Here is a 26844-nt window from a genome sequence, read left to right on the forward strand (position 1 = left end):
GTGTTATTAACATAATTATTAACATAGCTTATGTTATATTTCTGGTCTTACGAAACAAAGCTGACAGACCAGTCTAGTAGGAGTCAACAAAACCTACTGGACAACTCCATTTGCCAGGACAGTAGAAACCCTCACCTGATCTGTATCAGTAGTTGGTTGGTTGATGGAATAGTCAATTAAAGTAGGAAATTCATTTAAAAAATACTATATATGTAATACTATGGTAATATATATGATTAATATGTAATTATAATAATATATAGTAAAAATACTACATACCACAAACATTTTAGGCTATGAATATGCATTTATGTGCCAGCCTCTGGCACTGTGTAACGCTGTCCTCTGACCCTGCTGGTTCCTGTCTGTTTGCCTGCGTTAATTCCAGCTCAAAGGTGTTCTCTGTGATTTCTTGTTTCTTTGTCTTTAAAGGAGAGCAAGAACTTGCTACTTGGAAAGCAGCTTGAGCAGAGACCATCCAGCAGAGACATTTTCCCCTCATCTTTTACAGCTGTTTTGCCAATACCAAATTTGACAACAACAAAAACTTTTTGCAACTCTTATTATGTTCTGTAACATTCAAATGTTTTTCATAGAAGGCATTTCCTATTTCATTGTCTTACACAGATTACTTACTCACAAAAAATTATTTTATTGAGTTTGCCATTTATCCAACTGGTAGGAGCATAGCTTAGGGGCCACGCGCTGCCAGCACTCAGTGCACTGCCTTGAGGAGGCGGTGAAGGTTGGGGGAACTGTTTCCATTGCCTTTTACAAGGAACTAAAACCCGACCCCAGTGGCTACCCTCTGGTCCAGTCCTGTCCCTTGCAGCCACCAAAGATAAGACTCAGCCTTGGACCACTCACTTCCTAGCACACATTTCAGATGCTGCCCTTTTCCATCCTCGCTGGTCAGAGTTCTGCTTCCTGGAGGGAGAGAGTCAGGTAAATTCTCAGTGGTGACACTTAATCCCTCTGAATTACTTTCCCCTGTGGAAACCACCAGGAGCAAACTAAAATAAACTCACAGAAACCTCATAGCAAAGCATCCTCCCTCTATAGGAAACAACTAAGAATTACAGACTGAACTCCCACCCAAACCTCCTGGGTGTCCACTCGTACCTCCCTCAAAGCTGCTTCCCATCAACGACCTGTGCCAGATGGGGAGCAGCAAGGGAAACAGAGGAAGCAGACCTAGCAACCTAGAGACATGTGACCATGTGACATGAACAGAATAAAAAGCATTTATTTAGTACTATACATAACAACAGCCAGCTTCAATTGAATATGCAGCATGTACTTCACCTATGCCAAAGATTTCACATGGATTATCTCGTTTAATCCTAGAAACCACCACATGAGGTCATTTTCACTATACAGACAATAAGCCCAACGCACAGAAAGGTTATAAAACTTTGTCAAGGGGATACAAATTGGATGTGGCAGAGTAGTCACGTGACTCAAGTCTCTATGCCTTCGACGAGTGTGCCCCACTGCCTTCAACAGGCTCTGAGCAGCTGCATACAGCTGTGGGCTGGCAGCACTGAGACCAGGCACATGACAAACTCAACCTTAACTGGTTTAGGACAGAATGAGGGTGTCCTGAAGCCACGCGGTACAAACACAGGAGGAGGAGTAGAGCTGGGGCCTCAGGCACACAGCCCCTGCCGCCTCCTCCTTCCTCAGTCTCTTGGCAGGCAGGCTGTGGTAAAGAGGGAGGGTAGGGGGAGGGGGAGATGCCATGCACCAATTGCTCTGGCATCACATTCTCAGCTTCTGACCAATACAATTCAGTCATTCAGTCAATATGTAATGTGTGAATGCCTGATACGTACAAAGCACGAAAAAGGTCAGAGGATACTACAAGGGCAAGTCCCTACCCTTGTGAGGGTCACCTTCTAATTAATGGTGGGGAGCAAACCAGTAAGCAGATATACAAAGTCAGGGGCTACTGGAAAAGGAATGCTAAGGGGCAGGAGGTGGGAAGGAAAAGGCTCTCGGGGGAAAGGATGACGGGAACAGAGCGTTACCCCACCTCCTTCTAAAAGGGAAAATTCTGGAAAAGGGCTCCAAAGGTCTGATTCGGGATCCCAAATGGGACATTTTCTGACCATGCTGGTTGACGGTAGGATGGGGTTGAGGCATCCTCTTGTTGTTGAGTGGTAGAATGGTGGGGGGAGGAGGGTGCTGCTGGAGGGTTAAGTGGGGGCAGAGATACTGGGCAGTTTTAAAAGGCAGACATTTGGTATGCTGACTCTACCACTTATCACATGTGTGACCTTGGATGAGTCATTTAATGTGAATTTCTTCCCTACTTATTAAGGACCGATGAGAACAAGAACTCTGCACCTTCCTCCTCCTCCTCATTCATGCACGGGGCGTCAATCCAAATTATGGCTGCGACAAAATAATTGTGTTAGAAACAATTCACTAAAAGCCAATCAAACCAATGGTGACCCTGGACCTTGGAAAAGCCATTTTATAGAATATCTGCTCTAAAAGTTTATATGAAGTAACAGATGCTAAAATAGCAGCTTCTCCTGAGAGAGGGCGGAGCTCAACTTCCAGCCTGCCTCTGTCCATCTTTTCTCTACAATATCTCCTGTCTTAGCCCAGTTCCATTCCTGTAACAGACCCCGCCCACCTTGACCCAGGAAAGGGCGAGACCTCAAGGTCTTCCTGAGAAACCTAGAAGGAAATACAGACTCTAAAGTTATGCATTTTGAAGTGTGCGACCCCAGGGCAGTGGGCAGCTGTGTTTCACATGGGAAAGTTTGTTGGACTGTGGGATTCAGTGAGGTTGCAGAACAGATGTGGCAAGCTGCGGAATGGATGAGTAGAGTGCTCAAAAGGAGATATTTGAGTTTAAAATGTCAATGAAGCTATAGTTACAGCTCCATCAACAGCTACCATTTATTGAGTGCTTAACCCATACCAAGCCTTTTATATGCAGTGAAGAGACTCTGTGGGGTGGGAGCAACTCATCCATTTACAGATGACAACACTGAGGCTTAGGCAGAGAAAGAAACTTGCTCTAATATCAAGCAAGGTAATAAGTGGTGCAGTAGAGATCTGACGCCAGGTCTGTTTGACTCCGAAAGCTGTGTTTCTAACCACCAGGCTGCTCTGTCTCCCTGACAAGACCCAGGATGTAGCTAGCAGAGTGTGTGGATACTAAGAGGGGAGGAACCCTGTGCAGGAACCTTGATGTCTTCCATACAGTGTCAGGCCTTGGGGTGGGAACGGAGACTGAGAGGCATGGCTCAGTCTTCTCAGGCAGTGGGAAAGGGAGTGGGACAAGAGTAACAAGTGGGGTGGCCTGTGGCATGCCTGTATGTCATGAGTTTATGGTCTCCACAGCAGATCTCTACAGCAGACAGCAGCTGCTAAGACTGGCTGGAAAAAACAATGATAAACAGGGAGAGGACACAGGGCTTGGGAATAAGGGCAGCTTCTCTCTTTTTTTAAAAAAGATTTTATTGGGGAACTGGGGAAGGAGAAGTGTTGGGGAATTGGAGAAGGGGACTGGCCAAGTTGTTCTTCAGTCTTCGTTGTGGAGGGTGCCAGTCGCCATCTGGCTTCCCGTCGGCAGCTTGTAGCCTTTAAGCTCAAGGTGCTGTGTTCAATCTTCGTTGTGGGTGGACATAGGCACCATCCCATGCGGGAGTCAAACGAGCAGCCTTGTTGTTAAGAGCTCATGCTCTATCCACTGAGCCATCTGGGCGGCAGCTCAAGGTGCCAAGTTCAGACTTAGTTGCGGGTGGGTGTAGCCAACCATCAAACAGGCAATCTTGTTACACCAGCTGAGCCATCCTGCTACCTGTTAGCAGCTCAGCGACAGCTCAGCTCAGGCGCAGCGTCACTGGCCCATGTGGGGATCGAACTGGCATCTCTGTTGCTCAGAGCTTGCACTCTTAAGCCAACTCTTAGTTGTCACTCGGCCGGCCCCTCTCCTACCTCTTGAGGATCTCCAAACCTCAAACATCTGTCCAGTCCTTCAGCCCATCAGGCTCATTTAATAATTATGATGAAAGCAATAGGATTTAATCTTACATTTGGCATTTGCATTTAAAAAAAAAACCCATTCACCCGAATGCATGCCAAGTTGATGGAATTTCACGTAACAAGAGGCCATTATCAGACTTTTGCATTAAGAGAAACCTTTTTGGTGAGACTTAAAATTCCTCATAAGGGCCCAATTCCTGAGTATAGACAACCAGTGACCCTGCCACTTGGGCCTCCATGGTGCATTCTGGATTATAAACAGCAATCAAGGATCTACCGAAATGAAACCGTGTTTTCTGGGAATCCCTGATGGTGGAGGAGAAGGGTACGTGTTCACTTTCCCATTCCCCTGTATGTGTACCACATCTGTTGCTAAAGGTGTTGTGTTCGTGATAATCATGAATATTTTTGGTGATTTTTATATTTTACTAATTAAAGCAGATTTCAGTTTAAGGTCATCCTATTTTTTTTTTTTTAAGATTTTATTGGGGAATTGGGGGAGGGAACAGTGTTGGGGAATCGGGGAAGGGGAACAGACAAGTTGCTGCCATTTTTTTCTTCAGTCTAGTTGTGGAGGACATTGCTTCATTGGCCCATGTTGGTATTATCATTGCACTCTTCCCGGGTGAGGCAGATCGGTCACCGGCCACTTGGCAGCCACTCACAGCAGCTCTTGGCAGCTCACGCTGGCTGCCGGCCACTCACGGTAGCTCACGGCAGCCCACTGCAGCCTCATTGCAGCCTACGCCGATGCTGGCGACTCACGGCAGCCCAGCTCCAGGTCGAGCTGTTGTTCACCATCTTCGCTGTGGAGGGCGCAGCGTCACTGGCCCTAATGTGGGATCCGAACAGGGGCTCTGCTGCTCAGAGCCAGTATCCCAAGCCAGCTCTTAACCAACACACCACTCAGCTGGCACAAGGTCATCCTATTTTGAGCCACCAAAGACCACCCTTTCCACACCACCATAGTTTTTGAGGACCGACTCAACTCTATTTTCTACAATATTTCAAAATTGGGTTTCCATTATTCCTCGCCTAGAGCCGGGGCCTGACGCAACCCTTAATATCTGCATGTGTTAGAATTATAGAGTGCCCAAGACTACCCCCATCTCCCAACACACCTTGTGATTTTCACATCAATACATACAATGTCTCGCTAAGTTCATTTTCTGCTCACCCTCACTTAACAGTTCGAGTTTTTCACATCCCTGCAGAGTAAACAAGTAAAACTGTCACATATACTATAGTGTCCAACATTTCCAGGGATTCTAGCATTTATTTCTCATCAGCTTAAAAGTCTAGACTAAATAAAATAAAATTGATTCGGATTGGCTGCTTTTATTAGAAATTCCAATGTCATGCAATCATTTCTTTCTCTTCAATCTTTACTTATACCTTAAACATTACATTTGGTTAGAAGTGTCCTCAACCTTGCTCTTTTGTTCTTATGATAATTCCGGAGTCATTACATAATGACCTAACTAAAAGACCAGAACGTGACACAAAGACCTAAATGTGTCTCCAGAGAGATAGGGAATGCAGTGGACCATGCTTGGACTATGGAAAGTGCTTTATGAAGATTACAGTTCGAAAATGTAAAAAACAAACTTATGGAAACTAACATGTACATATAGTCTGACCTAAAAGCTAATTACAGTAAATGTTTAAATATTTAAAAATCAAAAAAGCAACAAACAACAACGTAACAAAAATCTCTTTGCAATCAGTATTAACCTAGATCATAAAGAAGCTGCCACGCCATGTTTAGGCAAAAGAACCAGGGAAGGAGAGAAAGCTAGCACATGCCCAAGGGTGGCTGAGCCAACACCAACTGCTAATCATTCAGACAAAATTACATTGTGCCCCTTGACATTCTGCTTTACTGCTGGTGAAAATATCAACACACGGTTTCTGAATTCCTATTTCACGTACCAAGCACTGTGGTGTACAAAATCTTTTAGAGTAGTAATACATATTTGCTGCAAATAAATTAGGGGAAAAGAGATCGCTAAATAAAGGAATAAATGGTACCAAGTATTACTAAATAGATATAACCACTGACTACATGTTCCTATATAGCCTAGATTTGTACCCGTAGATGATTTTTGGAAAAACTAGATCATGTTGTATGTTCTGTTTTTCCCAAATGGAATATGTATGTCAAAAATTTATTACCATGCCAACACACACAGGACGTTTTATATCTCAGCTACATTGCTATAAATCTTGACATAACTAATAAGGAAAATTATAAAGTATCATCCAAGACATGAAAAAGTGAAATGCCACTCAAGGTAACTAGGTCCACATTAATTATAGTAGACAAAGAACTCTGTTCTTAGAGTAATTTTTCCCATTCAAAATGCAAGTCTGCTCCATAAACAAGCTATTTAATATTGTGGGTTTCCACGGGGCAGCGATAAAAATATATTTAAGTCATCCAGACAGCATATGGCATTGGAGCCTACTAGAGTTTATGAAATTCTCTTTGTTGATGTGAGTGTACTTTTTATTACAAGTTGGCACTTTTATTACAAGTTGGCACTTCAATCAAGAAGAAAATACTAAAATATCTCTCAACTGATAAGCTGACTAAACGACAAATGGAATTCACAAATAAAAATCTGACTCCATAAACATTATCTTTGTCACTTAGGAGGGGGGCTCTCTGCATCCTAGGTGACATGGTACTAGATGCCTTACATGTTACCTCATTGAGATAGGGATCACCATCCCCATTTGATAGGGACACACCCAGCCACTTTTATTCACATGGTATTCCAACTGGTGATAACTGTGGCAAATCTTGGGCTGTGGTGGGGGAGGGATCTCACGCCTTCTCTCAGCAGCATCTGAGATGGTGGGCCATCTTGAAACACCTGCTTTCCTTGGCTTCCGAGACAATGGACTTGCTCCACTTCTTCTTCACTCTCTGGCTGTTCCTTTTGCATCCTCCTTGGTTGCTTCCTATTCATATCCTGACCTCTAAATGTTGCAGTGCCCCAGGGCTCACTGGTCCTTGGATTCCCCCTTTAGTTCTCTAGCTACGTTCACTTCCTTGATGACCTCATCCAATTTTACAGCTTTAAATACCATCTACTGACTGATGGTTCTCACATTCACATCTCCAATCTGGACCTCAGCCCTGAACTCCAAAGTATATATCCAACTATCTACTTGACATCGTTTCTTGGCTGTCTAATAGGCATTGCAGACCTATTATTCTAGCCTACTCTTCCCCCAATGCTCCCCATCTCAGTAAATAGCACTACCAGTGACCCAGGTGCTCATGTCATAAACCCTGGAGTCATACACACACACACACACACACACACACACACACCCTTCAACCCAGGGTTCTGTTTCTAAGGAAGAAGAGGAGACTGGACATTGGGAGAGAGGAGACTGGGAAACCAAAAAATTCACGTGACTCGCTTTATTCGCTTTATTGCAATATTTGTTTTATTGCAGTGGTCTGGAACTGACCCTGCAACATCTGTCTCCTCTCTCCCCTAGAGGCTACTTTCCACTCAGGAAACCTTATAAAACAGAAATCAGATTATTTCACTCCCCTGCTCAAAATCTTCCAATGGCTTGTGATTACAATCAGAAGAAAATCCAAATTCCTCATTCTGTCCTACAATACCCTACATGATCTGGTCCCTGACAATTCTCTGAACTTATTCCTATCCCCTCCTTTCTCTGCTTTTGCCACACTGGCTTTCCTGCTGCTCCTCAAAAATTTTAAGAACAGCTCCCGTCTCACGTCTTTTGCACAAGCAGTTCCCACTACCTTAGGGTTTCTCAACTTCAGCACTGTTAACATTTGGGGCCAGAGAATTCTCTGCTGTGGGGGGCTGTCCTGTGCACTGTAGGATGTTGTTAGCAGCATCCCTGGCCTCCACTTACTAGATGCCAGCAGCACTGGCTGGGAGATGCAGCCACCACAATCACTCAGATCATAGTGCTTTGAAGAGATCCTTACTGTTAAAAAAAAAAGACCAGAGAAAAATCCCTTTCTCCTCAGGTGACTTCTGAGACACCCATAACTACAAATGAGCTTGAATGTGGCAGCAGAGGAAAGCTTCCGAACATCCAGGAATCAGTTTTGCTGCAGGAGAACTGCTATACAACCTGAAGGGCTACAAGGAAGAGAAATAACAAGACTCCACCTTCTCTGAATAATTAGAATAGAACATCAGATAAATCTAAGAGCTTTGTGCTTCTGCAAACTTAACGCCTTTCATGATCTGCGGCCTGGGTCTAGTCACCTAACGCTCCATACTTCACGAAGAAACACCATCCAACCATGGGTCTATATATGTGTGTGAAGTAGGAGGGCTGAAGTACTGGTCAGAAGCCAAGAGAGAAACTAAGGTCCTAAAAGATGACAGATATGTCCCAAAACACATAATGAGTCAGTGAAATTCTGGTTCCCTAATATGCAAGTCCAACATCTTTCACTCTATCATACTTCCCCCTTCAAACCATTCTGGGCCCTCTGGTATAATAGTCAAGCTCTTTAAATGAGTAAGATTTCTCTCACTCTAGCCTAGCATGAGAAAAAAAGGGAGATACCATTTTTGTGGCAATCGAAAATACTTCTAGACATTGCCAAGTGTCCTCTGGGGGAGAGTGCACCCTGACCCCATCTGCAAACCACTGCTCTACCTGGAGCACCCTCCCTGGATTTTGTATGACTCTTGTTCTGTTATTGCTCAAATGTCCCATCTTTAGAGAGGACTTTCCTCTAGCTCTCTCTCCCCACTTATTATTCTGTATGTCTCTTCATTGCACCCCTCACTACCTAAAATTTGTATGTTGTATTTCTTTTTGTTTGTTCCCCTCCTAGGAGCTGAGGTGGATGACGGCAAGGTCTCTATTTTGCTCTCTGCAGAATTCTCAGTGCCTGGCACAGAGCAGACAATCCCTCCACACATATTTATTGAAAAAAGGAAAGAAAGTAGTTGCTACGCTCCCCATAAAAGCACCAAGCTAGGCCAAGAGTAGCATGGGACTACATGGCTGAGGGCAGGACATCGTGATGCCAGTATCTCTGTGCAAATGACAACTGATTCTTCCCCCCAAAACTCTTCCCACTTTCTTTCCCTGGACAGCTTTTCTACAGCCAGCCCACAGAGACCTGCTGCAAAATCTGAGCTTACTTTAAGGGTGACATCACTCACAGGCATGGGGCAGACCCTGACTGTTCTGCAGAAAGCAAGTCCATAAACCATGCAAGCCTTTCCTGCAAGTGATACACTCATCCATAAATGAAGAACCAGGTATAACATCTGTTATGCCTTTGAAGTATATTCTTATTCTATCAAACCAAGAACCAATATTATCATTAATGGGAATGCTATTAACAAAGGGTATGTGTAAGGGGGTACAAAGATTTTCCATATATGTCTGTGTATACATATCTATTTGCTGCTATCTGCATAGCTACATAAAACAATTAATGGTGGTTATATCTAGAACTGGGAAGGAGCTGGAAGGGAGAACCATCACTTTCGCAGGAAGGGGAGTTACGCCATTCAGAAATGTTTGAATTTTTACCATGAGCATGTATCACACGTAAGAAAAACTAATTTGTTACAATTAACAACCAACAGTAATGTAGTCAAAGCATTCCCATCAAAATGAGGACCAAAACAAGCTGATTGTTTTACACAGGATACATCAGAGATGTTGCAGGGTCAGTTCTAGACCACTGCAATAAAACGGATATTGCAATAAAGTGAGTCACGTGAATTTTTTGGTTTCCCAGTGCATATACACATATAAGTTATGTTTACACTACACTGTAGTCTACTAAGTGTGCAACAGTATCATGTCCTTAAAACAATGATGTACATACCTCAATTTAAAAAATACTTTATCACTAAAAAATGACTTATCACTACCATCATCTAAGCCTTCGGTGAGTCATAACCGTTTTGCTGGTGGTGGGTTTTACCTTCATTTTGTTAAAAAAAAAAAATGCAGTATCTGGAAAGTGCAATAAAATGAAGTATGTCTGTATATTAAAAGTTATAGTGAATACAATGATATATAACTATTGAAAGGGAGGAAACATATGCAGATGATATGACCACATACACCAAACACAAAAACAAAACCCACAAATAAGCCAGCTGAAACATTAGAATTATTGTGTTCAGTCACACGTTTGGAGAGAAGATAAAAGTATAAAAATCAATGGTGTTTCTATATTATAGAAAAAAGCTTTTAAATATTATTTCATTCATTAGAGCAACTAAAATATAAATTACTTAATACTTTTAAGAATATACAGTAACTAGAAAGAAAACTATGGAATTTTACTAAGAGATATAATAGAAGGCTTCACAGAAAGACATAACTGCTAAAATCCTGAAAAACAAAACAAATTAGTAACGTGTATCCAGGGTCCTAACTGTGTTTCTCATTCTCTAACCCTCTCCAGCTGGCATTTGCAGTGTGGCCTCCCCAACATTCAATCCTTGTTGCTTTGGAAGCAGCCCCTCAGGGAACCATTCTTCCTGTACTCTCAGCCCTGTGGTATGGGTGAGGTTGGCGCTGCCTGTATTCCAGCCCCGGGAGTGGGTATCCAAGTCAGGCCTGGCCAATCAGTGTGTTAGTTTTACTCTTCTGGGCACAGGGTACAAGGTTGGGCAAGCGACCTAAGACAAGCCAACCGGATTCAATTCTAGAACTTTTGTTAGAACCTTGGGGAAAACAGAGGTGCTCTTTCTGCTGAGTTGTTGGAGACCCTAGCATGGAGACAGTCTGCCTAGAAATGAAGGGAACACTCAAGAAGGCAGAGAGAACAGACAAAGGCTAAGTTTGTTTGGTACTGTGTGAGCCCCTGGCTCCAGGCACACCCAGAGAGCTCACTTTCTTCAGTTTCATAGGTCATTGCAGTAGTCCCCTGCCTGTATCTGCAGGGCACACGTTCCAAGATGCTGAGTGGATGCCTGAAACCACAGACAGTACTGAACCCTATATATATTGTTTTTTCTTATATATACGAGTACGTGACTATGATAAAGTTTAATTTATAAACTAGGCACAGAAAGAGATTAACAATATTAACTGACAATAAAATAGAACAATTATAAAAATATACTATAATAAAAGTTAGGTGAATGTGGCCTCTCTCTTAAAGTACCTCACTGTATTGTACTCACCCTTCTTGTAATGATGTGAGATGATACAATGCCTACATAAGATGAAGTGAGGTGAACGACATGGGCATTGTGACGTAGCTACAACTGACCTTCTGACTGTACATAACAAGCACTTGACAGCTTATCTTTGTCTTATTCAAGTTGCCAGCATCACTCCTTTTGCGCTTTGGGGCCATTATTAACTAATATAAGGGTGACTTGAACACAAGCACTGTGGTACCATGACAGTCTAGTAACCTAGATGGCTACTAAGTGACTAATAGGCAGGTAGTGTCTACAGCATGGATAAGCTAGACAAGCTGATGATTCATGTACCAGGCGGGATGGAGTTGGAAGGCAGGAGATGCCATCATGCCACTCAGAATGATGTGCAGCATAAAACTCCAGAATTTTCCACGGAATATTTTGGACCAAGGGTTACTGAAACTGCGGAGAGTGAAACCACGTATAAGGGGGAAGTATTGTATTTTGTTTTTTTGAGAGGCAGTACAGTACTACAGTCAAAAGAGTTTGTACTCTATAGAGGCAGACTGCCTGGGTCTAAAGTCTGGATCTGCCACAAGACTTTTGATAAATTGCTTAACCTCTCCATACCTCAATCTACACATCAATAAAACAGGATTATGAATAGTATCTAACTCATAAGGTTATTAATAGAATTTGGTCAGTTAATGTGCAGTCTCAGAATAGAGGACGGCATAAGTACTATATAACTATTAACTTTTTTTTTTAAAGATTTTATTGGGGAATTGGGGAAGGGGAACAGTGTTAGGGAATTGGGGAAGGGGACCAGCCAAGGTGTTGTCCTTCAGTCTTAGTTGTGAAGGGCACAGCTAGTTCAGCTCCAAGTCCAGTCGCCATCCGGCCTCCCGCTGGCAGCTCAGCTCAGGGTGCCGTGTTCAATTTTAATTGCGGGGGGTGGGCATACCCCATCATCCCATGTGGGAGTTGACCCGGCAACCTTGTTGTTAGGAGCACGTGCTCTCACCAGCTGAGCCATCCTATTGGCAGCACAGTGGCAGCTTAGCTCAAGCACAGCTCACTGGCCCATGAGGGAATCGAACCGGTGACACTGTTGCACAGAGCTTGTGCTCTAACCAGCTGAGCCACTCGGCCGGCCCACTATTAGCTTCTTTTTGTTTTTATCGTTCTTATTTCAAGTATTTTGAGTTTGGTTTCTGTTACTTACAGCCATAGTGATTTTTAAAAACAATTCAAATCGTATCAGTCTCTTGCTCAAAAGCCCCCTTAAAAAAATCCCATCTCAGGGCCGGCCGAGTGGCGTAATGGTTAGGAACTGGCTTGGGATGCCAGAGGGCCCCGGTTCGGATCCCACATATGAGGGCCAGTGACACTGCCCTCTACAGCTAAGATGCTGAACAACAGCTCAACCTGGAGCTGGGCTGCCATGAGTCGCCGGCGACGGCGTAGGCTGCAGTCTCTGTGGCAGTGGGTTGCCATGGGCTACCGGATGTAGCCAGCAGCCAGCGTGAGCGGCCAGCAGCCGCAGTGAGCGGCCGTCCAGAAGCCTGTGACTGATCTGCCTCGCCAGGGAAGAGCGCAATGATGGTGCCAACTTGGGCCAGTGAAGCAACATCCTCCACAATTAGATTGAAGAACAAAAAACAACAGCAACTTGTCTGTTCCCCTTCCCCCAATTCCCCAGCACTGTTCCCATTCCCCCAATCCCCCAATTAAAAGAAAAAATCTTAAAAAAAAAAAATCCCATCTCATTCTGTATAAAATCTAAACTCTTACCCAGGCCTACAAGGTTCTCTGCCCTGCCCTCACCTCTTCCAGGTAGGTAGGAGGTGCTGGCATGGGGCTTGGGGCCTGTCACAGTGAGCTGGGTGGGGGAACACTGAACGAATCCACAGACTTGAGGCTATTTTCCATTTGCATCACAGCATTCATCACACCTAGTGTCACAGTCTATTTCTTTGTCTCACCCATCAGGCCTGCAGCACTTTTGATTGTCTTCACTCATCTTTGCCAGCTTGCAGGCAGCTCATCTGTATTTTATCCAGGTGGTGGCAGTTAGGTGAGGGGGAGTAGGCCAGGTGACTGGGGCCTGCTCCAGGAGCTGGTGGGGCCTCAGGAGTGGTCCTGGAGTGAGCAGGGACTCACAGGGGTTCCACCACATCAGGCTATTTCCACTTTCCTGGCTCTGAGCATTTCAGCATTAGGTAGAGAGAGGGTCACAAAGCCCAGTCTCAGGGAGGGATGGCCACTGCAGACAAGACCCTCCCCAGGAAGACTGCACTGGCCTGAGGTAGCAGAGAGGTACGGGACACAACCCCTGTGTATGCTGATCCCAGACGGATTTTAGGCAAATATCGTTTTACAGATGCTAAGATTCCTGACTTGTAAAGATGAGGGAGGCTGCCAAAACAGGCTATTATGCAATTCTCTGAAATCTCAAGCTGACCAGCAACCATAAAAATTTAGTATAGAAAACAATTCAGGAAAGCTAGCTCTACATAAAATTACATTCCATGAACTCGTTTCCTTCTAATTTGCCACACCAAACCTAACTTTTCCCTTATGTTCACTCAAACCTTTTTAGCAACTATGAAATTTTAAATCATATTCTCCTAAAAGAAAGCAACATGCCATTTCAGTCACCAAAATTAGGAGCATACCATTCTTTCCTTGACTCCTACCTGCTTCTGCAGTCCTGCCTTCAGAGGTGTCTTTTCTGTTCTCATTTTCTTCTTTGATTCACTTTTATTTTTTTCATTTTTCTGAAAAGCACGCGCTTTTCTTTTCATTGCTATACCTTAACTCAATAATGCTCCCTGCCATATTGTGATTTATAGTAAGAAATACATATATTTGGTTTTCTTCCAAGGTTCCTGGCAAACAGTTCTTAAAACCCTTGGAATTTTCTAAGTAATAGGAGAGATAAAGTATCTTTTGTTATTCATAACAAGGATCTTTCAACCAAACCTGAGTTTATGTTGATGAGGTGACTTTTGGAAAGCACCTAAAGATGGAGGCTGGCTGCCAGGGGAACCAACCACCCAATCAGAGGTTTGGAACCTTTGGGCCTACCCCTCTGGGGAGGGGAAAGGGCTGGAGGTAGGATCAATCACCCATGGACAATGGTTTAATTAACCACACCTAAGTAATGAAGTCTAAAAAAAGCCCAGGGCCGGCTGAGTGGCACATTGGTTAAGAGCTGGCTTGGGACGCCAGCTCTGAGCAGCAGGGCCCCGGTTCAGATCCCACATGGGGGCCAGTGACGCTGCACCCTCTACAGCTAAGATGGTGAACAACAGCTCGACCTGGAGCTGGGCTGCCATGAGTCGCCGGTGACTGCGTAGGCTGCAGCCCCTGCTGCAGTGGGCTGCCATAAGCTACCGTGTGTGGCCAGCAACCAGCGTGAGCGGCCGGTAGCCAGTGTGAGCTTCCAAGAGCCGCCATGAGCAGCCATCCAGAGGCCGGCGACCGATCTGCCTTACCTGGGAAGAGCACAATGATAATACCAACATGGGCCAGTGAAGCAACGTCCTCCACAGCTAGACTGAAGAACAAAAAGGACAGCAACGTGTCTGTTCCCCTTCCCCCGATTCCCCAGCACTGTTCCCCTCCCTCAATTCCCCAATAAAATCTAAATAAATAAATAAATAAATAAATAAAGCCCAAAGGCCCAAAGGAAGGGGTTCAGAGAGCTTCCGTGTTGGTGAATACATGGAGGTGCTGGGGGGAGGGTGGTGGCACGTCTGGAGACAGCATGGAAGTTCCACAAAACTTCCTGAGATAGGGTGGGGGCAAGGCCTCCAAAAAAACCCACTAACCTTCAGCTGGAGGCAGAAAACTAGTGAACCAGGATGTGGAACAAACCAGCCAAAAGTGGCCACGACCGAGATGGGGAGTCGATTCACCTCCAATGACCTCCAGCTTCATTATACCCTCACTAAAATACATCTGCATATTAAATAACACCTACCAGCACCATGACACTTCCGAAAAGGACCATGTAAGGACAAAAACGGGGTGTACCCACAATTCTTGGAAAAGCCCACCCGTTTCCTGGAACTAATCGAATATTCTTCCCTTTCATTTCCATGTGAAATACCTACCAAATAAAAATTACTGCCACACATAAAATTGACGTTGTCTCTTGCTTGGAGGCAGCCTCTACTCTGCCTGTGGAGTAGATCTTTACTCAATAAGCTACTTTCACTTGACTATCTGGCTCGCTCTTCAGTTCTTTCCTGTGCATAGCCAAGAACCCTCTTTCTTGCAACATTTCCACACATCCTGCCCTATGCATCTCTTCCATCTGGCTGCTCCTGTTATATCCTTTTATAATATAGTAAGTAAAATGTTTTTGAGTTCTCTGAGCTGCTCTAGCAAATTAATCAAGCCCGTGGAAGGGGTGACGGAAACCTCTGATTTACAGACCATCGGTAAGAAGCAAAGGTAACAACCACACCCTGGACTTATGATTAGTGTCTAAAGGGGAGGGGGACAGTCTTGTGGGAGTGAGCCTTTAACCTGTGGGATCTGATGCTAACTCCAGACAAATAGTGTCAGAAATGATCCCACTGGGTGATCACACTGGGTGATCAGAAATGCCAGAAGTCAAGTAGAGTATTATGTGAGGAGACAGAAAACAAAGGAGTTTCCTAAACACTCCCCTTTCTACTAGAAGGCCACTTCACATGCACAAATCCCTTCATGAAATGGAATCATTTATGGGTGTTACTGATATAGTACCCCTATCATACTCATATGGTCATAAGTTTCTTTTTTTAACTTGAAAAATGCCCAAACATACACAAGAGCAGAGTATAACAAATCCCCTCATACCAATCAAAAAGCCTCAATAACCATCAATATTTTGCCAGGTTTTTTCATCCTTCTCCCCAACTCCACTTTTTGCTGAAATGTTTTGAAGTAAATCCCAGTCAACCAAGAGCTAGTACATGTTCAAACTTCCCAAATTATCTTTAGAAATGTCATTTTTGTTTGTTTGAATCTCAACCCCGAAAGGCTCGTTTTGCTTGTTATATCTCTTAACTCTCTTTTAATTTAAGTACCTTCTAACTTTTTTTTCATGCTACTTGTTGAACACATCAGGTCAACTGTGTAGAATATGCCACATTTTGGATTTGCTTGCTTCCTTATGGTATCATATAACTTGTTCTACTATACCTCACATCCTGTAGGCTAGGAATTCGTTCTAGAAACTTGATTAGATTATTTCAGGTGCTTTTTAATCCACCCCCATCAGGGAGAAGGGAGAATAGGGGAGAACTATGGGGGTGCTGCTGTGTGGTTCTTATCAGGAGACCCAGTTGTCTCATATTCAATGATGCTGAGGTTGACCAGTGGAAATGGGTGGGAAAGGCCTGATTCCTCCCTTATGAAGTTCCTCTATGACCTTTCACCAAATGGTTTTACCCTCCACTGTTGACCACAGTACACACTACACAGAATAATACTGAGAGTCTTCTAAACAGAAGAATCTTCCCTCATCAATTAGAGCCATTTAGTTACCCTGAGAAATAGTCTGTACTGGAGAAGCAGGAAATTTGCTTAACTTATTTTTCTCCTTTTAATTAGCAATTTGCAGGATAATGAATTGGTTGCACAGTGTGTCTTGACAAATCAAAGTCAAAGGGTCCAGGGCCTCCAGAGTGGCAGATGCACTCCGGCCCCAGTGGCTTCCACCCACGTAGGATGGGCTAGGTAGACAGTACATCTTGTTTGCTGTTCGCAATGAAGTTTACAAAGTTACCCAAATTCCAACTCCTTAACTACAGCTTCTTCTAAAGGCTAAAATCTGAAGACAATTTAGATAATAAAAAGATTCACCTCAATAAAATAAGCCAAAAAGAATGACTAGAAATTAGCAACAGCCTGAAAACTGGATTCATACAAGCTTTTTATGAAGTGAACTAGTTTCTGATTAATAGTAGCAATTTGGATTTTCATTTGGCACATACACTTAGGAAATATTTACTCCATAATCTGTTACGGAAGATTTACTAGTCAAAACAAGAAAAAAGTAACACTGAATTTTACCTTTAGGCAAAAAAAAAAAAAAAAGTATGCAAGTTTAATTCCATTAAGGTTAATGAAAACCACATTTTGAAACCAGCTTCTAATATTTTCCATTACTGTTGCTCTACAGTATTTTTGGCATATATCTATCCCAAATAAATGTCAATATGCCTGAATTAAGGTCCTTAAGAGTCAGTCGGCGCTCACAAATAAATTATTTCAGCTTCATAGTAATCACATAGTATACAAAAGACATTTGTTAGTGCATCAAACTGAAAGCCAAGGTTCAATGACATAAAGATTTTATTTAAAGTTGGCCTGTCCATTTACAAGGTGGTGATACTTGGAAAACCACTAAAATGCTGGGAGATATAAAATATAGTACCCTTAAAGACATAAAATTCCTGGGAGCCTTGTAGCTGACCTGGGCTTCAAGAATGCCTGTATGGAGCACCTGCCCAGGGGGCCAAGGCCTCCCAAAACAGTGAGGCCCCATCTTGAAGCCAGAGCCCCGGGGCTGCCAAAGGATGAAGAAAGCAAGGGGAGACATAGCATCACTGCTCACTGCACGATGGCATCTCCTGTTCCTGCCCTCCTTTCACCTTCCCTGCAAAGGCTGATCTCTTTACCTTTCTGACCTCACCCCTAGTACTCACCCTCTGGTTCACTATTTCAGCCACAACAGGTCTTCCAACAGTCAGGGTCACTTCTGCCTCAGGGACTTTGCACTAGCTGTTCCCTCTGCTTGGAGTCCTCTTTTCCTGGTTATCAAACGGGCTTACTCCTTCATCTCCTTCAGGTCTTTACTCAAAGATCATCTTCTAAGTGATGCCTTCTAACTATCTTATCTAAGATTGCAGCCCTCTTTTATCTATACAAAGGAAGGAATTTCTGTCCTGTTCACCACTGTTATCTTCTGTGCCTGGAACAGTACCTGGCACAAATAAAGTATGCAATAAATATTTGTGCAATGAATGCATGAATCACAAGTCCGTTCATTCTTTTATTTATATTTACACTAAAAGTAATTTTAAGACAATTGATAGATGTTTGTAAAAAGTGGTGGACATCTGTGACTTCCTAATAAACAGAAAACCAAGTTACAGGAATGAACACCAGGTTTTAATTGCAAACGATTCTTAGTTAAGAATAACAAGATTTCTAGGACAAATGAAACCGAGCTAGGCAAAATCAAAGAAATCAGCCACTCAATTCAGGTAGCCTGGTATTTTACAAGAACTTTGGAATCACCACAATCGTAAAAACCACCAGTGGAAATGCTCCTAGACTCAAAAAAAAAAAAAAAAGATACAGACAGCAGGTCCCGTGCAGTGCAACTCTAAAAAATGTTTGGGTAGGATGTCAAAGCTTTCTACAAAGAACAAATTCAATATGGGAAAGCATATTTTTCCTGACTTCACATTTTGGATGGACTGACGGCCAAAGGAGTCAGTGAGACTTATATAAAGGAATTCCCATGAAGCACTTGATTAAGACCACATTTCTCATTTTAGACAAAATTCCAGTTCATACACAATGTAAACTATCCATTTTCTATAAATCCAGTGAGGGAAAAATCCTATCTAAACTGTCAATTGGCTTGTCCAAAGGTTCCCCACTACTGCAAGTGTATTCAATGAGCATCTCCCCACCCCCTTCACTTCCTTCCCCGTGCCCCATTTTAGATACAAGGCAAATAGAGCAGTGACTTACTGGTAGAAGAGGTTCTCTCAGGCTTTCATACTGAAAAGGTCCTGGCAGTTCCTACATCAGGCAGGTAATAAAGCTGCCACCTTACAACACCAAAAGAGAAGATACCCAAGAGGGGAAAGGGAGGTGAATTACCTCAGGAACCAGGAAAGAAATGAGCAGAGCAAATGTTCTGGAAGGGGCAACTTTGTCTACCTAAAGGAGTTCCAGTTAGAATATTTTCTGCACACTTCTCTCTGATGTTGGCTTTGTACACACTGTGTTCTACACTTCAGAGAAGGACTAATGGTACCCTTCAAGCCCACTGTTGGAAGCAGTAATAATATACATGGAAATGACAACTAACTGGGTACAGAGTTTCACACACAGCAATTGCTTCTGATCTTCACAAGAACTCTGGAAGGTAGGTGGTAATTCCATTTTATAGATGGACAAGCCAAGGCTCAGAGATGTTAGATTTGCTCAAGGCCATACAGTAAGCATCAGAGTCATTTTCCAAAGCCAGATATTCTGATTCCATGCTTCATAACAGGCACTAGTTAACTAGTGAAACACCAGTCACAACTCATTGATCTAACAGCAAGATTGTGAGGGTGAACCACCTGGGGTAAGGGGCAAAGTCACTGATGAGCACAGACAGGGCAGGACGCACACACTCTGCCTTGTCCCAAAGCACATGGTGGGCAACTGCAGTTCCTAGACACAGGCACCAGGATCTGTCAATCAATGAGCATAAGTAAGGGAGCATTAGAAGCATGCTTTGGGCACCTTCAGGGTGGGACAGTGATGCATTGATACTTTGTCACAGGTTTAAAATGGTCAAGCATTTGAATACTGAATTCAGGGCTTCTCTCTCCTACCGTCCTGGGCTAAGAAGCTCCTCAGCAGTCCTTGCCTAGCCAGTCAAGTTCAGCAATGTTAGGCTACAGACTTCTTTCCCCAGGGATGAATATTAAAGAGCCTCTCAGGGCCTTGCTGATAAATCCCTAAAAAGATCAACAGGAAAAAACCCAAAAGCCTAGCCATTCCTTCTGAGTTGGTGAATATTCTGAGAAAGACCCTTATTGGCCTGTGGCAGTACATAAATTCTAGAAATAACAAATACTGCTTTGTGAAAAAAGCAAAATGTTAAGTCTGTAGGTCTATATCCGGCAATCACATTTTAGAAGTTACTTCTAAGTCAGCTGTTTTAAACTTAGAATACACTCATAGATTCTAAAACCCATCAACAGCATTTAGTTTCCAGTCTGGCCTCCGAAATCCTGTTTAGACCATTATGAATAAAAACATGGTAGTATTCCAGCTATCCTAGTCATATTTCAATGGAGGAAAGCCAAGTCAAAATGCTGAACCACAACAATAATGAAACAGTCCCCTTCTCAGCTCAAGTGGTCTGTGCTGGTCCCAGGAAAGCAGAAGAGACAAGGCAGGGGCTATGGCCTCTCGGTGGCCTACTAAACCCCTACTCCTCATGGCTGGTTCACCCTCTAGTTGTCTTGACTTGGGGAAAAAGGGTACTTGCCCCACAGAGTTGGAGGACAAATGGCCAAGCAGGTCTAGCTCTCTCTGCCTTCCCCAGCACCTGGATGCATGGCTTGAAGAACTCAATAATGTTCAGGTTAAAAGAAAAGCCTCTGGCCTTCTTTTTCAACCTACTCTTGCCTAAAATTCTAAATAAAGCTAAAAGTGCTATGTCATTACAGGATGATAGCTGTAACAGTCTGGATCGAATATTGTTCAACAGTTTCTAAGAGGGCTAAGAGTCCCTAACTGCTGTCTAGCCACGTGTCTGTAGTGACCAGGCACATTGTTGGCAGAACAACATGGTTCTTCACTTAAAACAAACAAAAACCGAAGCTGTATATTTGTACACACATAGACAGTAGTCTGGAATGGCATGTACCAACCAGTTAATGGTGGCCACTTCTGGGAAAAGGAATGGGGTGGGAGAATAAAGCAGTTTTGCTTGAATTTCTTTTGAGAAGTACATTTTTAAAACATATATGCCTCACATGTGTCATTTAAAAAATAAACTATGACAAGTCATTTAAAAAACATTTCAAGTTGATAATTTCCCTGAATATAAAATGTGATCATAGAAACAGCCAGAAATTATAAATATATTTGGATAGATTCAAAAAGAGAATGACCCAGGGAAGTGATATATTTATACTAGCAGGTTCAGCAAACTTCAGCCCATGGGCCAAATCTAGTCCAATAGACGAGTCCACAAGGTAAAACTAGTTTTTACATTTTTAAAGGGTTATAAAAAAAAAAAAAAGAATATATAAGAGACTACATGTGACCCACGAAGCCTAAATTTACTGTTTACCTTTTACAGAAAAAGTCTGATGATCCCTGATTTACACCAAGAATACTATGTCTTTTCAAAAATGATTCTAAATTCCTCTTGGAAATGCCTTCAAAATCACTTTTAAACACAATAAAAATTAGTTGTATTACTGAATAGTTTACCTGTTTGTTTTTTTCCTAAACCCACATCAGTCGCTTATTCAGCCACCTCAATCATCAGATTTGGCTCAGGAGACTGGTGATTTCTTAAAATCAAACTCAGCCCCAGTATGGGGAAAATGACACACTTCCTCCTCGCATCCAGGAGCCTAACCTAGCATGTGCTGCTAAAATGCACAATGGAAAACTCAAACTCAGAAGAATTCTCTGAGCAGCTAAAAATAATTTTAAAAATCTATCAGTGACACTAATATAACAGATCACAATTTTACAAACCATTTCCTAAATGAAGGAAGGAGAAAAGGTTGCCTTTATTCTGAATGAAATTTCTGATCTTACATTCTAATCTAGAGCCCTGAAAGAGGGAGAGTATTTCATTTTGACTATCAAAGGCCCTAAGAAATGTACTGAATAAGAATCAAATGCATCCAATTATGAACAGCTGTGAATTTAAAACTGGAAAAATAATTTATCCTGTGACCATGTGTGGAACTTTCTACATCAAACCAATGGTTCTATCTAATGTCAACTCACAAAGCTCAAAATCATATTTAGAATCCTCAGTCCCCTAACCTGTTCTTTTAACAGTATGCTATTTGGAAATTAAGTTCCAATTTGAAAATTTAACAAACATAAAATATATGAAATTTGTCTGTTTAATAATCATTTAACCTACTTAATCGGAAATGAAAGCAATTCAGAACTTGGCATGCGCAAATTTTTTATAAGGAGAGAGTATCAACAGAAAATCAATGAAGACCATCGTTATGGTGATTTGGGGAAAAAACCACTTACCCCTGGGATACATTTTCCTACCCAACTATGACACACAAGATACGCTACCTCAATGTCCTGGAGACTGAATTCCTTCTGATCTGTAAAGTTTGCGGCCCCAGCACTCAGTTCCATCAGCATCTTGGCGATCTCGGGCTTTATGGCTGAAGTCAGCCGACTGGCTGCTTCCATGACATGCTCCTGCACATCCTTCAGTTGCATGGCTGCCTTGGAGTAGTGAGAGTTCCTGAACACAGTGCTGAAGAGATCTGTGAGGAAAGTACTGGCACGGCAGAAGACATTGAGGGCGTCCAGGTACTTGGAGATGCCCTGCTGGATGTCGGCGATGGGAGTGGAGTGGGGCATGGCATGGTGGCAGCTGCCTGCAGCAGTCAGACTGCCCAGGGGGGCAGTGGTGGCCGTAGATGCCAGGGGAGCACTCAGTGCTCGGCCCAGCTCGGGCATCGGGTACTGCTGGTGCTGCTGCACCTTCTGCTTGGACCCGCCAAGCAGGAAGCGCCGCTTGTAGTCCATTTTGCTGTCTTGGGCACTGCAGCAATACATACGGGAGAGGGAACTGTCCCAGTGACCGTGAGCAGGTCAGGGTTCTGAGTCTGTTTTATTTTTTTCCCCAAACTGTAGCTAGGTATAAAAATAGTGGAGTTCTGAAAATCTAAGCTTTAAAAAAGGCATTTCCATGAGGCAGGTGACCATGTGATCCAACGTAGATATGAGGAGGACAACAGGTTTATATAGTTAATATTTTCAGTGTAGGCATGACCTCTGACAAAAAATATGTGTCCAAAATGCTGTAGAAGAGCTGTTAGCATTCCACTCTCTTCATAAAAAGATATGCTTGCTGAGAAAAATGCTTACCTATAATTGCTTTGCAAGAATATTTTGATACGTGTATTTACCATGGCAGAAAAATAACTTAACTTTAAAAAAATGTAATATAATGTATCTTTAATATACCAGAAAAGTTAGAACCCAAAAACCCTCAAGCTGATCAACAGCGATTTAAAAAGTAGTACAGAATTACTTCACACTAAGTCCTGAAGAAGGAAGCTCAAACCTCTGCTGAATTTTGACAGAGCCTGCCTGCCAAATCCATTTACCTGTAAAGCTTCTTCTCAATGCGAAAAATTTCCAAATTTCCTTTAATATTTTCTGAAAACAAGCTTTTGTTTTAAAAAAATGGCATTTGTTATTGTAAGTCTTCTCCTCCTTGCCTTCTGTTTGCTGAGGTAGCGGTTTCCTTGTAACATTAATAAGAGGTGCTTCCAGACTGGGTTGGCCCTCAATTGTGAAGTCTGAAGCAAGAATGCACAGATGTAATTGTAAGGCCTCTAAGTCATTTCCTGTAAGGGGGAAAAATAAGATTGTTAGGAAAGTTACAAGACAATGAGTAATTCTGGAACATTAACTCCTGAAATGCTATTATCCACCAAGGTGGGCTACAAATGAGTAAGAAATCATATTATAACCTTACAAAAGCCGGTCCAACAGCGAGAGTTGAACTATGACATGATTCCTTGAGTTGCAGTACAAAAATAATGCAATAAAAAAAAGTTCAATTCCACACCAACCACTCCAAAGCTAAGACTAGTAACTGACAAGTCAAGCAGGGCCTGGATGACAAGTGCAGCACTTGCGAAACTTTAAGGGGATTTGGAAAAGGGAGTAATGAGCAAAGATAGAGAGAAATCAGGAAGGTTGTTATTTAGAAAATGTTACTTTGAGTTAGGCCTTGATTGTAGGATAGGTTCTGTCAAGTGCAAAAGGGATGAATGAGGCTCACCAGGTAAAAGGACCTCCGTGGCAAAGGCCCTGAAGCAGGATGGCACAGGGTCTGTTCAGGATACCCCGCTGGACCAAAGTGCAGCGTACAGAAAGACAGAGCCTGGAGGTGAGTGGCTAGCACTAGGGTCTGCAGATAGGATTCTTCTCCTCCTCACCTAGGTACCAATTCCCCTCTGGATGTTCAAACGGAAGCCTGGCAGAGTGTGCTAGTTCTTACACTCTGGGGTAACTTCTGTAGCACCCCTGGCTCTGAATAGGTTCAAATGGCAATGTCTTGACATTTCTGATTGTAGTTTCTGATATCTACAACCGTGGAGTAGTGTGATTCTTCTCACACAGCTAACATCAGGGTTCATACTTGCCTCAACTAAGTGTTCTCCCAAACATAATAGTTCAAATATACAGAGGGTGCCAAAAAAATGTATACACATTTTAAGAAAGGAGAAAACTGTATTAAAATTATGCTGATGGTAACCTCTTTGAGCACCTCTTATAACTGCCGAAGTCAAATGTGACTTGTATTCATCTTTTTTATCAGTATATAGCGAGTATTACAATTTTAGTACATTTTCCTTCCTTAAAATGTATTTTACCGGGTATTATATTTAGTCTATGTTAAACTTCCACCTATATGTCTGTATATAGTTTGGCCTACTTATTGATAACTGGTTTTTCTTTTTTCCTGTTTTCTTTATTTTGTAGATAAAAATAAAAACAAGTCATTCATCATGGCCAATATCATGCCTCCTTTACGGGTCTGTGATTGCATAAGGAACCTAGGAAGGTAAGTAGGTGAAGAGCAAGAAATGAGAAAAGCGCTGTGGATACAAACACAGAATCTAAAAGTGTAGCAACCCTAACCCAGCTAGCATGTAAATTCAACTAAACTGGCCACCATTTGTAGCTTCGTGTTCAAGAGAATCTTGACTCTTAAAATGACATCAACTTTTCAAGAAACAACATATCAAACAGCTACTTGTAAGAAATCTGTTCCCAGGTGTTCTTTTTTCAAATTCACAAGAATGAGGCAATCATATCTATCTTTATCCAAGCCCTCCATTATAATCCGTGTGGCTTTAGGAGTTCCGACGTACAACAGAAGCGCTCAGCGCAAGTGCTGAAGGAGGAAGGCTGTGCACACAGAGTCTGTGTGGCCTGTGAAGGAGACCCATGGCCCTGAGTTGGCCCCAGTGAGTTCCCTGAGCAGCCTGAGGAGCACTCCTTCCTTTGACCTGTGCCGCATGCTGGTACCTCTGGCTCTGCGAGTCCACCTCCAAGACTCTGTCAGATGGTCCAGGAAGGCCAAGAAAGAACTATATACTTACCTAATTTTAAAAAAAGTATCATAAACATGAAATTTTTTTTCCAACTTTACATGCTTCCAAAGTTTATTGGAATGAAACTTGTAATGCTTAAAAATATACTACTTTACCAAATTCGTCTACAAATTCAATGCAATCTCTATCAAAATTTGAACTTCCTTTTTTAATAGAAATGGGCAAGATGATCCTAAAACTCATATGAAAATGCAAGGAACTCAAGGTGGCCAAATATTGAAAATAATATGTTGGAGGATTCACACTTCCTGATTTGAAAACCTGCTATAAATCTATAGTAATCAAGGTAGTGGAGTACTGGCATAGACATGCATACATATATATACATATATATATATACACACACACACACACGTATATGTATGTGTATATGTATATGTATGTGTGTATGTGTATATGTATATGTGTGTATATATACATACATACACACATAAACATACATATGTGCATATATGTATCTCATATATATGACATATATTTTATATATATATATATATATTACACTTACACACATACACACACACACACACACACACATCTCAATGGCATAAAACTGAGAGTTTAGAAAAATCCATACATCTATGGTCAACTGATTTTAGACAAGGGTGCCAAAACCATTCAGTTGGAAAATAGTCTTTTCAATAAAGGGTGCTAGGACAACTAGATACCCATATACAAAAGAATGAATATGGACCCCTATCTTATATGATACACAAAAACTCAAAATAAATCAAAGACCTTAATGTTAGAGCTAAAACTATAAACTCGTAGAAGGAAATAGGTATAAATCTTTGTGATCTTAGATTAGGCAATGGTTTCTTAGATATGACATCTAAAGCACAAACAACAAAAGAAAAAATAGAAAAATTGGACTTCATCAAAATTAAAAATGTGCATCAAAGGTCACTACCAAGGTGAAGAGACAACCCACAGTATGGTCAAAAATAGTTGAAAATCATGTATGTGTTAAGGGTCTAGTATCCAGAATATATAAAAAACTCTTAAAATTCAACAAAATGAGAAATGACCCAATTAAAAAGTGGGCAAAGAATCCGAATAGACATTTCTTCAAAGGTATACAAACTGGCCAATAAGCAAAAGAAAAAAAGCTTAACACCATTAGTCATTAGGGAAATACAAATCAAAATCACAAAAAGATACAATTTCAGACATATTAGGATGACTACAATAAAAACAAACAAAAAAACTAAACAGAAGATAAGTGTGGGCAAGAATGTGGAGAAACTGGAAGCTTTATACATTGCTGGTGGGAACGCAAAATGATGCTGCCACTGTAAAAAGCAATTTGGCAGTTCCTCAAATTTTAAACAAAGACCTGTCATGTGACCAAGCAATTCTACTCTTAAGAAGCCAGACACATGAAGCAACATATTGTATGATCCCATTGACATGAAATGTCCAGAACAGGCAAATCCATAGAAACAGAAAATATATTTGTGGAATGGGAAGTCACTGCTAATGGGTTTCTTTGGGGTGCTGACAAGATTCTGAAGTTGGACAGTAGTGATGGTTGTACAACTCTTAACACATAT

General features: G+C 42.2%; 1 protein-coding gene across 5 annotated transcripts in view; it reads right to left on the reverse strand.

Moving 5' to 3' along the window:
• The window catches only part of GARRE1 (granule associated Rac and RHOG effector 1), a 77490-nt gene that overhangs the window by 30047 nt on the left and 20599 nt on the right, over positions 1-26844 (reverse strand). For all 5 annotated transcript variants that reach the window (XM_019654517.1, XM_019654516.1, XM_019654515.1 and 2 more), the window contains one exon: positions 22221-23512. In XM_019654517.1, the coding sequence (XP_019510062.1) occupies positions 22221-22715 (495 nt within the window). In that variant the 5' untranslated portion in view covers positions 22716-23512. The remainder of the gene's footprint in view (positions 1-22220; positions 23513-26844) is intronic.

This window comes from Hipposideros armiger, unplaced genomic scaffold (genome assembly GCF_001890085.2).
Source record: "Hipposideros armiger isolate ML-2016 unplaced genomic scaffold, ASM189008v1 scaffold_224, whole genome shotgun sequence".
Taxonomy (NCBI): domain Eukaryota; kingdom Metazoa; phylum Chordata; class Mammalia; order Chiroptera; family Hipposideridae; genus Hipposideros; species Hipposideros armiger.